The following is a 14,601-nucleotide window of genomic DNA, read 5'->3' on the forward strand; positions in this document are numbered from 1 at the left end:
AGATTCATGGCTACCTCCAAAGCCTTTCTTAGAGGGTTGGACACAGCCTCCGTCATGGAAGCAACCACCTGGTCTACAGTTCATACTTTCAAAAAACACTACTAGCTAGACCAGGTTTCCAGGGCCACCGCAGGATTTGCCATGGCAATCCTATATGGATTCTTGAAATCCTGTACCTCTGCCCCCTTCCTTCACTCCTAAGCTATGGTACTCTCTCACAGCATGAATACTGCAACATATGAATAGAAGGACATAGAATAGTTGTGTAAAATCTTAACATAACCATAAATGTCCTCTTCCATGTTGCAGTATTCCTTCCCACCCTCTATACCCCCTTTTTTCTATCTCTACTGGATGGTTGGTCTTTTGACCTCTTTCCACTCCCTGCAGGCTAATCTGTACAGCCCTTCAGGGACATTTGCTCCTTAGCCTCAACTTGTTCTTTTGTTCATCTTATGCTGGGCTTCAGGTTCTGAGGTCTGTGCTTGCAGACATCACGTTTATGGTCCCTGGTTTATGGCTCTGCGTGTCATGTCCCACGCACCTACAGCAGCCAAGCTTAAGCTTTTGTATAAGAGCCATTGTCGTTTCACCTGAGGCAGAAAATCCCACAGTATGAATACTGCAACATGGAAGAGAAGGACATCTATCGTTACAGTAAGGTTTTACACAACTACTCTTTCCCTGGATGTACACAGGCAGCTCATATTTTAGTTGCACAAAAAGAACCATAGAAAATCTGAACAGTTGTTTGTAGCATTTGCAAAGAATAAGGAGGGAAAACTTGTTGGCAAACTATTTTAAAGTGGATTTCAAATTGTATTGCTTTCTGTTACAAACACAGTGAAAAGCAGGTGCTTGACAGCAATAGGACGCACTCCACCACTGTCACAGAGCAAGAAAGTCATAAGGAAAATGGCACCAGCCGATGACCTTTCCTGACACTGGATGGGAGGGCATCTGATTGGGTCTGGAAGAAAGAGGGTACAGTGTCTGGTGTTCAGACTGGCCTTTGGTTTCCAGAGCAGAAAATCCCAAAGATCATTACCACATTAGTGAAGAAATGCCAAAGTCTGTATTTATGGTTATAAACACATTATAGTACTGAACTCAGTTCAAAACACTTCCCTAGTACAAACTACTGAGTGCAAGTTTTGTTCAGTCTAGCAAGTAATTGAGAACACTGCTGTCACTCAGTGCCAGCAAGCGACTCCCTGTCTCTGCTAGGGCCACTCTTACTTGACACCTTATCTTGGTAAAACTGCTACTATCCACCATTGCTTGGCAGATTGCATTTTCAGAAGAGTGTATTTCTTGAGAAACAAGTGCTTGCTACTGTGGAGGCCTGCCTTCACACTAGTCACCTGTGAAGCAACCTTCTCAAAGTTTGTGCCAGGATTATGAAATGAGAACTGAAATTAAAGCAGTAGGCGAGCTTCTGCCCTTCAGTCAAGCTCTTGGATGCCATCTCTTCTTGTAAAACAAGTATAACAAGTACTTAGATAATGTTTGACCAGCACATGGTATTCCCATACAGACATTTCATCACCAATGACTGCAGCAACACTAACTGCTCTAGGCTTAATTATGTAAAATTGCATCTGCTGATAAATGCTGTACAGCTGGTTCTATTTCAAAAATCGTATCTTCTGTTCTTAAGCTTCTGGTCAGTCTAGATATATTGTACTGGCTGCACTTGACTTGGTTGTTTAGCTTGCTGCATCAATGATTGGTTGTAATGTGCTTGCAGTCTTTTAACTTCTCTTTCATTACCTCACTGTGCAGCACTATACATTTTTACTGCAGTTCGTATGCATAATATGTTAAGACCAGTTAATGTGTATATACTGTCTTCCATTGTAATACGTTAGGATGTCCTTGTTGCTCTACTCATTGGAATGTTGCCTGTAGTAATTTCATTCTGTCTTGCCTTGCGTGGGTCACGGCTAAAAAGGGTCTCTCGACCAGTCCTCCTACCTGCTTAGAGTAATTAAAAAACAGGAGTGTACTATACAGGGAATTAACTTAACCATTTTATGCATTAAAAATGTATTCAGTACCTGTGTTTTTCTTTATTTGGTGGATCTGTGCAGTTGGAATACATTTTTGCTGTGTTTAAGACCAGGCCATGAGCAAAAACAGCCAGAGCCTAGAAGTAATACCATTCTTGTATAAGACCATTTGTGAAACTGAGTAATGTTAAAGTTATGAGAAAACAGAATGTAGAAACTATTTTTTCCTGTTGCTTCCCTTGTCATTTACTTCTGAGACCTTGTTAGTAGCTGAAGTTGAAGATTTTTTTTTTTTGTTTTGCAGCTGGTTCAGGGTCACTGCAAGGTCCACAAACCCCCCAGTCTACTACCAGCTCGTTGACTGAAGGAAGTGATTTAAAACCCCCAACACCAGTCTCAACACCCCATAGTCAGATGACACCACTGCCTGGAGTTAGGTAAGCAAATACTACCTTTTTTTGCCAGTAAAGATCTGCTTTCAAAAATTGTACCTTTTTCTTTTTAGAATGTCCCTCGTTGACCTGTAGAGATTATGAAGGGAGGATCTGGGACAAAATCATTAACTTGTATAAGCAGTTAATGGTTTGGGCATTTGCAGTAATTTCATAGAATCCTTGGAATATGAGGATTTAATATTTACTGCTTCAATATGAAAACTAACTGAAACTTCTGTAACAGGTATAGTGCCAAAACTACATGTAGTATGGTGGCTGTAATACCAAGACTATAAAGACCCATCAGACCCAGCTTCATATAGACCCATTTCAGTTTTAAACAGTGATTGTAAAGTGTTTGTGTATAATGGCTGAAAGAATGGGAAAGGTGTTGACAGTGTTGTAGATATGGATCAGTGGTTTTTGGAGGCAAACATTTGATAACATTAATAGGGAACACTGATCAGAGGGAAGTTGAATGCAAGAAAATACCACTGTCGTTTGTGTGTCTTGATGCAGAGAAACATTCAACAAAGTAAGGTGGGATTTTGAGTAGGGCAGTGGAAGCATTTGCATTCCCTGATGAAATGAGGTTAATTAGGAAGGATACATAAGGGGTTGGAGTCGGAAATTTTTGTGAGGGTTCTTCTCTGGTAAGCTGTCTAAACAGAGGAGCCAGGCAGAGGTGTTCTCTTTCCCTTTTATTTGTGATTTATTTAGAGCCACACTGGCATAGAAAATCTAGGACTCAGAAATTCAAGGATGTAATTGGTTGATCAAGGAAAGTTGGCTTTATTTCCAGACTATTTTGTACGTGTTAGAACCAGAAGAGGACATTTCAGTGCTACGAAACATTTTGAGACAGTTTAATTTTGGGGGGATATAAAACTAATGACACAAAAAGGCTGTAGCTGGAAACTATGTACCCACACATGAATTGGTTCAACAATACTGATGTTTAAGGGAACAAAGTATTTATGAGAATGGGTTAAAAAGAATTCTTTTATAATAACTAAAGATATTGGAATAGTCTAAACCAAAGATGATACAAAAATGAGAAACTGGAAGCGTTTGTTTATGGATAACATGATACAAGCAGTGAAAATGTGTAGTTCCTTTAGTTTTTTTATAAACCGGTCAGGCTTACCAAAGGAGGAGATGTTCTTCGTGTTTCACTGTTGCGGTCATCACATTTGGGTTATCTGCTTGCAGTAGCTCTCAGTCGGCCTGATTAACAAAGTCTTGGGTCCTGCGTCGGTTGCTGTCTCTTCTTCCGTGACGTCAGGTCGCCAGGGGTATAAAACATGCAGCAGATGTCATTACATCAGTCTTTCTTGCCATGTTGTGGTGCCTGAAGCAGAAGCAGTTCACAAGTGACAGTCGGCCGACTCTTGAAATTTTCGTTTTCGAGTTTCAGAACCGAAGTCTTCAAGTAAAAGTCAAGTACCCTGTTGGGGAAACTTTTTTTCTTGCTCTAACCGATGTCAGTAAAAGTAAATAATTGCATTTCTTGTGGAAAGCAAATACCTCATTAAGATTTTCATTCGTACTATATTCCTTGCCTAGGTCCTGACCATGACGTACCTTGCTGTTGGTTTTGTGCTGTATTTAAACCACAAACTAGCCGCCGTCTGTATATTTTCGCTTCTAAATATTTTGGTGCTCGGTTCAATTAACCTGGTATGTCTTCGGTAAGCCATCCGACTACCGACATTCCGAAAAAACACAAAGAAGACAGAGACAAGCCGCCTAGGTCCAAAGCTGATGACGACGCTTCTCTTAAGCCAGTTGCCAGTTCGCCGATACTCAGTGAGGCGCTTTTGCAGCCCCTGATACCCGCTACTTCAGATTCGCAGGCCTCTCCTGAGACCCATTCAGAGTCCAGTATGCCGTGAGATGTTTCAACTTTGGAACCTGCGGATGTCTCTACCTTGGATGTGTCCATAGCCGCTGTGCAGGCACCGGCTTCTGAGGGTGTATTCAGGCCTACTGACTTGCGTATTAAACCAACGCCATCTTCTTTTTCAAGGCCTAAAACTCGAACCATGCCTAGAAAACGGACGCCCAGACCGCATGGTCAGGCCTCTATGCCTAAAAAACAAATTACAAGAAATGGCCGAAGACATTATTACTTTAATCAGGGGAAGCCAACCTTCCCCCTCTGAGACCTAGGACTGAGTTTGCTTATGCTACTTCTGACCAGGATTCTGAATAGTCTGTTTCCTCTGATGACCAGGATTTACCCTTGTCTACCTATGAGGATTTTGATGCTGAGGACTCTATTCCCTCTGCTTCCCCTCCAAAGGATTTCTCTTTTGGTGAAACCTTGCATACTCTCAGGGAGCTTTTTTGTTGGGAAAGTCAGGATTTCTCGGATTCTAAAAAGAGGCTTAGGGATTTCTTACTCCTGCCCCAGCACAGGCCTTTAGCCATACCTCCTGTGCTAGACATTGTTGAGGATGCCTTTTCGGAATTGGCCCCTTACTCTACCTCCTGCTCCCAGAAAACCTGATAGATATTACAGGGTCCCTGACTATCAAGTTCCTTTTCAAAAATCCTACTGCGGATCCTGAGACCATTTCACAGGGACCCAAGGGAATTAAAGCTACTACTGCCAAAAATCCTACCCCCTCTGATAGAGACTCCATGGCGCTGGATAGATGTGGTAAGAAGGGGTATACATTTCTGCAACTTTGGCCATCAGGGCCTTAAACTGCCAGTTTCATATCTTAAAGTATCAGCAGCATATTATTGGATTGCTTAAACAGAAAATGATGATTCCTGATTGTGCTGCAAATAAGGATTTACTGAATTCAGCTGAAAAAGGTGGAAAACATACTTTGCAGTGTGGTTTTGATTCACTAGAGGCATCTTGCAGGGCTGCTGTAACTGGGTCTGTACTTAGAAGGCATGCTTGGCTTCTGGGAGTAATTAAACTCCCCCCATGGTAAACTGTCTCAATGACTTCTTTTTAAAACTGCCAAGCACTTCTCAACTGACTGCCCCTTTGGGGGGAAAGATTGCTCTTGCAAAGAACTGGGAACTCATTACCCAGGACAAATGGGTTTTAAACAGTGTCCCAAGGATACAGATTTCACTTCCACAAGTTACCAACACCAAGCGGGTGGCCAGATCTACCCCCAAATCAGTGGGCAGAGGCCCAAAAGCAAGTACTTACTCTCTTAAGCATAGGGGCTATTCAGTTGGTATCAGAAGAGGAAAAGGGACAAGGTTTCTACTCGAGACTTTTCCTGGTACCCAGAAAAGATGCTTCGTGGCGTCCTATCCTGGACCCGTCAACTCTAAACACCTTTTTGGTGATTCCAAAATTCAGATGCTGACTCTTCACCAGTTGCTTCCTATGCTAGGCAAAGATGCCTGGTTGGCAACACTAGATTTACAGGAAGCATACCTGCACATCCCAATCAGGGAATCTTGCAGAATATACCTACGCTTCAAAGCATGCTACATTCACACTCAGTTCTCTGCACTGCCCTTCGGCTTATCTACTCCGCCCAGGGTATTCACAAAGTGCCTAGCTCCAGTCAGAAATATTCAAATATACCCATACCTGGATGATTGTCTAATTCAGGCAGAAAGTCAGGACATACTTTTGAATAGTCTGGCCTTTGTACAAAGGGTGCTAACTTGTCTGGGGTACACCATAAAAGAAAAGAAATTACACCTGGTACCCTGTCAACAAATTATATTCCTGGGAGCAAGCTTGAGTACAACTTCCCAGATGGCTTTCCTCATGCCAGAGAAACAAATTCATTTAACAACCTACTTCAAACAAGTGGCCACAAAAACCCAGCTATCTGCAAGGCAAATACTACAAGCCTTGGGGTTCATGGCCTCCTGCATTCTTCTAATTCCATATACAAGACTGCATATGAGGAAACTACAATGGTATCTAAAAAGCCTATGGTGTTAACATTCTCAGGATCTAGAGGCAATGATTCCTATCATACCTTGCCTACGCCTAGAGTTCTTTTGGTGGGCAGACGCCTGCCACCAAAACAAGAGACTACCATTCACACTACTCCCTGCCGCCCAAACCCTAACAACATATGCATCAGACTATGCATGGGGGGGCTCACCTGGCAGGGAAGTACGTCAAGGGCGAATGGAACCCAAGTCAAATGCACCTGCATATCAATCAAAAAGAAATGTTAATTGTAGAGAATGCTGTGACACCTTTCAAGGACTACATTCTTCCAGGACAATTAATGGTAAAGACGGACAACACCACTGTTGTGTGGTACATAAACAAGAAGGGGGGGGTACCCATTCTTGCCCCCTTTGCAGACTAGCCATGGCATTGTGGAACACAGCCCTGAGCTACCAAGTGCATCTGCAAGCTCAATTTCTGCCAGGAAAGTTGAATACTCTGGCAGATGAACTAAGCAGAAATCTCATGGACCCATACGAATGGAAACTGGAACCAAGGATTTTAAACATGTTGACAAGCAAATGGGGGAGCCCAGACATAGATCTTTTTGACCCCCCCCCCCCCCGTAGAACCATCAGTTGGACAAATTTTGCACAAGGACTCCCCACAGACAAGCTTGGAAAGTGGATGCTCTGTCTTTCAGCTGAAAAAACCTATTAGTTTCTGCCTTTCCTCCTGCCTCTACTCTCCAAAGTACTACTAAAGATCAAACAAGACAAACCAAGGACGATTGTGATTGCATCAGACTGGCCACGCCAACACTGGGTACCCCCTCTTGCGCAGTGTTTCTCTGTTGGCCCCATGGCACCTGCCTCAGACTCCTACCCTATTGTCTCAGCAGGAGAACCAGATTCTACACCCTTGGCTTCAAACACTGAACCTAGCAGCCTGGCTAATTACCTAATCTCTCCTTTACCATCCCTCAGTAAACCAGTGATGGATATAATCTTAGAGGCAAAGAGGCCTAGTACTAGAAAGTCTTATGCTGAAAAATGGAAAAGATTCTGTGCCTGGAACCAGTCTCGGGATGAGCACAGCAGTGCCCAATTTACCTCAGAGTTTACAATACTTAACTGAGATGCTTCATAAGGGCCTGTCTTTCACCTCCATCAAAATTCTTGCCATTTCAGCTCATTATAACGCAGAACCTCCTCTATTCTCTCATCCACTGCTCAAGCAGTTCCTCAGAGGGGCCAAAAATTTACGACCACCTAGGAGAGCTCCAACTCCAGCCTGGGACTTTAACTTTGTATTGGCAAAACTCACTCTTCCTCCTTTTGAGCCAGCTGCTACTGCAGATTTAAAGTTACTTTCTTGGAAAACAGCTTTCCTTTTAGCAATCACTTCAGCAAGAAGGTTATCTGAATTACAGGCCCTTAAACCAGTGGAGCCTTTCATCATCTTTCAAGCGGACAGGGTGTCCCTCAGGACCAATCCCTCTTTCATGCCCAAGGTCCATTCATTTGCCACCCTTCTTTCCTAATACACAGAACAAAGGGGAATGGATACTGCACTCCTTAGATGTGCACAGAGAACTTGGATTCTACTTGGACAGGACTAAATCTCAAAGGAAATCTGAACAACTGCTGGTGGCATTTGCTACTGGGGCAGAGGGGAAGCCTATTTCAAAGCAAACTATTTCCAAATGGTTAGGCCATTGTATTCATTTCTGCTACAAGCACCATGGAAAACCTATCCCACAGGGGATCAGACCCCACTTAGCCAGGGCTGCATCTATCTCTCCAGCCTTTCTCAGAGGTGTCCCTACCAGAGACATCCTAGAAGCTGCTATCTGGAGTTCTGTACATACTTTCACCAAGCATTACCATTTGCCAATTTTCTTTAAATCCAGAGCTGGCTTTGCCACTGCAGTCTTGCAGGGCCTTACAGGTGGTCCTAATGCTATCTAAATTCCTCCTCCCATCCTTAGCTTTGGGAATCTACCCAAATGTGATGACTGCAACAGTGAAACACGAAGGACATAGTACAGTTGTGTACACTTAACATAAATGTAGATATTAGAGTGTATTCACTGTTGCAGTCCTGGTTACCCTCCCTCCAGCCCCCTTACTACTTTTGGCTATACCTCTACTCTCCTTTACTATGCTCAAAAGCTTTTTGGTGTATTTGCTTTTTTGTTGGAGGTATAACCTTGTATATTTATAGATTTAATTGCTTCCCATTAGGGGGGCACCTGACATCTGGGGCAAGAAAAACTGATGTAATGGCATCAGCTGCATGATGTTCTTCGTGTTTCACTGTTGCAGTCATTACATTTGGGATAATCTGCTGGCAGGTTGCCCTCAGTCGGCCTGATTAACAAAATCTTGGGTCCTGCTTCAGTTGCTGTCCCTTCTTCCATGACGTCAGGGGTATAAAACATGCAGCTGACGCCATTACATCAGTCTTTCTTGCCGCTCAGTGCCCGAAGCAGAAGCAGTTCGCAAGTGCTGGTCGTCCGACTCCTGAAATTTTCGATTTTGAGTTTCAGATCCGAAGCCTTCAACTAAAAAGCCAAGTACCCCGTTGGGGAAACTTTTTTTCTTGCTCCTTACCGATGTCAGTAAAAGTTAATAATTGCATTACTTGTGGGAAGCAAATACCTCATAAGGATTTTCATTTGTACTGTATTCCTTGCCTAGGCCCTGACCACAACGTACCTTGCTGTCGATTTTGTGCTTTATTTAATCAACGCATTATCAAATGTGGTACATTATTGCTTCTAAATATTTTGGCTCAAGCTTTAATTCTCCAGAAATGTCGTCTGTTAGCAATCCAACTACCGGAATACCTAAAAAACGCAAAGAAAAAGACAGAGACAGGCCGTTGAGGTCCAAAACTGCCGCCGACGCTTCCACTAAGCCAGTCGCCAGTTCGCAGCTTAGGCCCATTCGCAGCTCCTGATACCTGCTACTTGATTCTCTGGCCTCTACTGAGACCCATTCGGAGTCCGGTATGCCGCGAGATGCTTCAATTATGGAACCCGCGGATGTCTCTACTTTGGATGGGTCTGGAGCCGCTGTGCAGGCACCGGCTTCTGGGGGTGTTTTCAGGCCTACAGATTTGTATATTACACCGACGCCATCTTCAAAACTAAGGCCAAAATCTCGACTTGGACAAATTTTGCACAAGAACTCATCACAAAAAAAGCCTGAAAAGTGGATGCTCTATCCTTCAGCTGGAAAAACTCATCAGTCTATGCCTTTCCCCCTCTGCCTCTGCTCTCCAAAGTTCTACTAAAAGTCAGACAGGACAAACCAAAAATTATTTTGATGGTTCCAGACTGGCCTTGCCAACACTGGTACCCACTTCTGGGCAATGTGTCACACCTTCCACCGTGGCACCTGCCTCAGACACCTTACTTACTGTCTCAGCAGAACAACCAAATTCTGCACGCACAGCTCCAAACTTTGAATCTTGCAGCGTGGCTAATCACCTAAATTCACCCATAGCATCCCTCAGCAAACCTGTGATGGATGTCATTTTGGAGGCAAGAAGGTACTAGAAAATCTTATGCTGACAAATGGAAGAGAGTCTGTGCCTGGAATCAATCTCGAGGGATAAGCACAGCAGTGACCAACATTCCTCAGATTTTACAATACTTAACTGAGATGCTTCACAAGGGCCTGTCCTTTTCTTCCATAAAAATCCATGCCTCTGCCATTTCAGCGCATTACAACACAGAACATCTCCTCTTCTCTCATCCTCTGCTAAAGCAGTATCTCAGAGGGGCCAAAAACTTAAGACCACTCAGGAGAGCTCCAACCCCTGCCTGAGACCTCAATTTTGTATTGGAAAAACTCAACTTTCCCTCCTTTCTAGCCAGCTGCTACTGCAGACTTAAAATTTCTCTCCTGGAAAACAGCTGTCCTTTTAGCAGTAACTTCAGCTAGAAGGATTTCTGAATTACAGGCTCTTATGGCAGTGGAGCCTTTCATCATTTTTCATGCAGACAGGGTATCTCTAAGGACCAATCCATCCTTCGTGACTAAGGTGGTATCCAGTGTGGCTCTTAAGCAGACCATTCATTTGCCAATTTTCTTTCACAGTCCACAGAACAAGGGGGAGCGGATTCTGCATTCATTGGATGTACACAGGCAACTTAGGTTTTACTTAAACAGGACAAAATCTCAAAGAAAATCTGAACAACTGCTGGTGGCATTTGCTACAGGGGCAGAGGGAAAGGCTATTTCAAAGCAGACCATTTCCAAATGGATAAGACACTGTATTTGTTTCTGCTATATGCACCATGGAAAAACTATCCCCCAGGGGATCAGATCGCATTGCACCAGGGCTACATTTACTTCTACAGCCTTTCTCAGAGGTGTTCCTACCGGGGACATTCTAGAAGCTGCTACCTGGAGCTCAGTTCATACGTTCACCAAACATTACCATTTACCACTTTTCTCTAAATCCAGAGCTGGCTTTGCCACTGCTGTCCTACAGGGCCTTATAGCTGGTCCTAATGCTGTATAATTCCCTCCACCCAACCATAGCTTTGGGAATCTACCCAAATGTAATGACTGCAACAGTGAATACACTCGAGCATCTACATTTATGGTAAGTGTACACAACTGTACTTTCCTTGCAGACCTTCTCAGCCCAAACCCAGGGGCAACAGACCACAAAGACTACAGTCTCAGGGTATGCGCAGATCTAAACAATGGAGTGCTCCCTCCACAAAAACTGGTAGTGGTAAACCACCCCCTTTGGAATAAGTTCACAATGATTTGTCCTTAATCCTTCCCAGCCATGCCCAAGTACTTGCACCCCTAGGAGGAAAACTCGCTCTGCATGCGAAAAACTGGGAGTATATTACCCAGGGCCAATAGGTCTTAAACATTGTATCCCAGGGATACAGATTCTATTTCCACACTCTGCCAACCGCAAGCGGATTGCCAGACCTTCCTCCAAACCAGTGGACAGAGGCCCAAAAGCAAATACTCTCTTTTCAGTGTCAGGGCTATTCAACTTGTGCCAACAGAGCAAAGGGGACAGGGTTTCTACTTCAGGCTGTTCCTGGTGCCCAGGAACGAGAAATCTTGGCACCGTATTCTGGATCTCTCATCCCTAAACACCTTCCTGGTGGTACCAAAATTCAGATTGCTTACACTGCAGCAGCTCCTTCATATGCTAGCCAAGGACACCTGGCTAGTCACCCTAGACTTAAAAGAAGCTTATTTGCACATCCCCATAAGGGAATCTTGCAGGAAATATCTTTGTTTCAGGGCAGGCTCCATGCACTGTCAGTTCTCTGCACTTCCCTTTGGTTTATCTACTGCGCCCAGGGTATTCGCAAAGTGCCTGGCTCTAGACATTGCATACTGCAGGCAGAGAAATATTCAAATTTACCCATACTTGGGCGATTGCCTGATTCAGGCAGACAGTCAGGAATTGCTAGTTCAGCACCTAACATTTGTAAAGAGACTCCTAACTTCCCTGGGGTATACCATCAACGAAAAGAAATCACATCTGGTACCCAGCCAAAAGATTGTATTCCTGGGAGCAAGCTTGAACACAACTTCCCAGATGGCATTCCTCACTCCAGAAAAGCAGGTTTATTTGACAACTTATTTCAAAGTACTGGCCACCCAAACGCGGCTATCTGCAAGAAAAATACTGCAATCCCTAGGGTTCATGACCTCGTGTATTCTGCTGATTACATATGCAAGACTGCATATGAGGAAACTTTAATGGTACTTAAGTCTCTGGTATCAACATTCCCGGGACCTGGAAACAGTGATTCCTATCATTCCTTGCCTAAGGACAGAGTTCCTTTAGTGGGCAGAGGCTTGCATCCACAACAAGGGACTCCCTTTCTCACAACCCCCCGCCGTCCAAACTCTGACAACAGACACATCAGACTATACATGGGGGGCTCACATGGCAGGCAAAAGCATTCAATGCAAATGGTGTCCAGGACAAATTCACCTGCATATCAATCAAAAAGAAATGTTAGATGTACAGAATGCACTGACAGACTTCAGATACCTTATCCTGCCAGGACAACAACTGTGATAGACAACACCACAGTTGTGGTACATAAACAAGCAGGGGGGTACTCACTCCTACCCACTCTGCAGGTTAGCCATGGCTCTGTGGAACACAGCCTTAAGCAACCAAGTCCACCTGCAAGCTGAATTCCTGCCAGACAAACAAAATTCACTGGCAGACGACTTGAGCAGAAATTTAATGGACCCACATGAATGGAAACTGGAACCAAACTCATTCAGACTTCTAATACACAGGTGGGGGACACCAGAGGTGGACCTCTTAGCATCCTCCCAAATCCATCAGCTAAACAAATTTTGCACCAAAATTCCCCACAGCCAAGCTTGGAAAGTGGATGCCCTATTCTTCACATAGGAAAACCTCTCAATCTATGCCTTTCCCCCTCTGCCCCTCTTTCCAAATATACTTCTCAAGATCAAACAGGAGAGGCCAAGGACAATCCATATCACACCAGACTGGCCACGCCAGCACTGGTACCCACTCCTATGCAGTCTGGCAGCAGTGCCACCCTGACACCTTCATCAGACCCCCTCTCTGCTGTCCCAGCAGGAGGGACAGATTTTGCATCATCTGCTGCAAACCCTGAACCTGACAGCCTGGCTTATTCCCTGAATACATCACTAGCAATCCTCAGCTAACAGGTGCGGGATGTTATCCCTTTGGCCAGGAGGCCCAGTACTAGGAAATCCTACTCGGAAAAGTGGAATAGATACTGTTCTTGGAGCCAGTCTCAAGGGAAAGACACCGCTGTGCCCTCCTTGCCTCAAATCCTAGATTACCTAGCAGAGGTGCTCCACAAAGACCTGTCCTCATCAATTAAGATTCATGCCTCTGCCATCTCAGCTCATTACAATACTGAGCCACCCCTCTTCTTTCACCCTCTGATCAAACAGTTCCTGAGAGGAGCTAACAATTTTAGACCTCCAAGGAGAGCTCCCACTCCTGCCTGGGACCTTAACTTTATACTAGAGAAGCTCATTCTTCCCCCTTTTGAGCCTGCTGCTACAGCAGAGTTAAAATTCCTCTCTTGGAAAACAGCTTTACTGCTAGCCATCACTTCAGCAAAAAGAATGTCCGAGTTGCAGGCTCTTATGGCTGTGGAACCCTTCATTATCTTCCATGCGGACTGGGTTTCCCTCAGGACTAACCCATCTTTTCTGCCCAAGGTGGTATCCAGTGTAGCTTTAAACAAATCCATCCATTTGCCAACCTTTTTTCCTAATCCTCAGAATAAAGGGGAAAGGATTCTGCATTCCTTGGACGTGCACAGACAGCTCAGGTTCTACCCTGACAGGACTAAACCTTTCAGAAAATCTGACCAGCTGTTAGTCAGCTTTTCTGCAGTGGCAGAGGGCAAGGCCATTTTGAAACAAACTATTTCCAAAAGGATAGCACACTGCATCCATTTCTGATACAAACACTATGGAAAACCTACCCCACAGGGGATCAGGCCTCATTCCACTAGGGCTACCTCACCCTCTACAGCTTTTCTCAGGGGAGTCCTACCAGGGACATTCTGGAAGCTCATCCAAAAATATAGACCAGCAGACTGTGGCAGCAACTTCCTTGTATTTAAATTAGACATAACAGTAGTATATAAAAAACAGACCGGTTTTGGCTAGTTACCTACGTATACTTCATCAGTGTAATGATACACAAGTAGCTCTTCCTTCATATACTCTCTATAAAGTCTGTATGTAACCAATTAGAGATGTTCATTTAACCCGGGTGCAAAAAGCCCTCCCAATTTTATTTATTTATTTTACATTTGTTGACCGGGCTAGTCTAACTGGATATATGTCCATTTTCAGTAGAGGCCCGGGGAGAAAAGCTCCAAGGAAAAAACTTACATTTTAATAGAGAATAACATCAAAACAGTTTTATACAGCAATGATTGTACCATAAAAGCAGTATAATTTTAGCATAACATGTTAGCTAAAGAAATTCTTAAAAGAATATAAAAAAATAGAAGAAATAAAAGTTTTTTTTTTTTTTTTTTTCCCCATTTCTAACCTACTCTTAAGTTAAAGTATACTGCATTTACATTTACAGTTTACATTTGTTGACTGGGCTAGTCTAACTGGATGCAAGTCCATTTCCAGTAGAGGCCCGGGGAGAAAAGTTCCATGTATTTGTACAGAGAAAATAGATGCTAAAAGAATAGAAGTTGTACAGTGTTGTCAAAGAAATC

The 14,601-nt window shown here is 43.8% G+C and overlaps 1 protein-coding gene across 2 annotated transcripts in view; it reads left to right on the top strand.

Moving 5' to 3' along the window:
* ARID1A (AT-rich interaction domain 1A) overlaps positions 1-14,601 on the top strand; it is a 3,912,194-nt gene that overhangs the window by 2,691,917 nt on the left and 1,205,676 nt on the right. For both annotated transcript variants that reach the window (XM_044084256.1, XM_044084266.1), the window contains exon 13: positions 2,317-2,449. In XM_044084256.1, coding sequence (XP_043940191.1) covers positions 2,317-2,449 — 133 coding nt within the window. The remainder of the gene's footprint in view (positions 1-2,316; positions 2,450-14,601) is intronic.

The sequence above is a fragment of the Protopterus annectens genome, chromosome 1.part1 (genome assembly GCF_019279795.1).
Source record: "Protopterus annectens isolate FY-2018-M chromosome 1.part1, PAN1.0, whole genome shotgun sequence".
Classification (NCBI taxonomy): Eukaryota; Metazoa; Chordata; order Ceratodontiformes; family Protopteridae; genus Protopterus; species Protopterus annectens.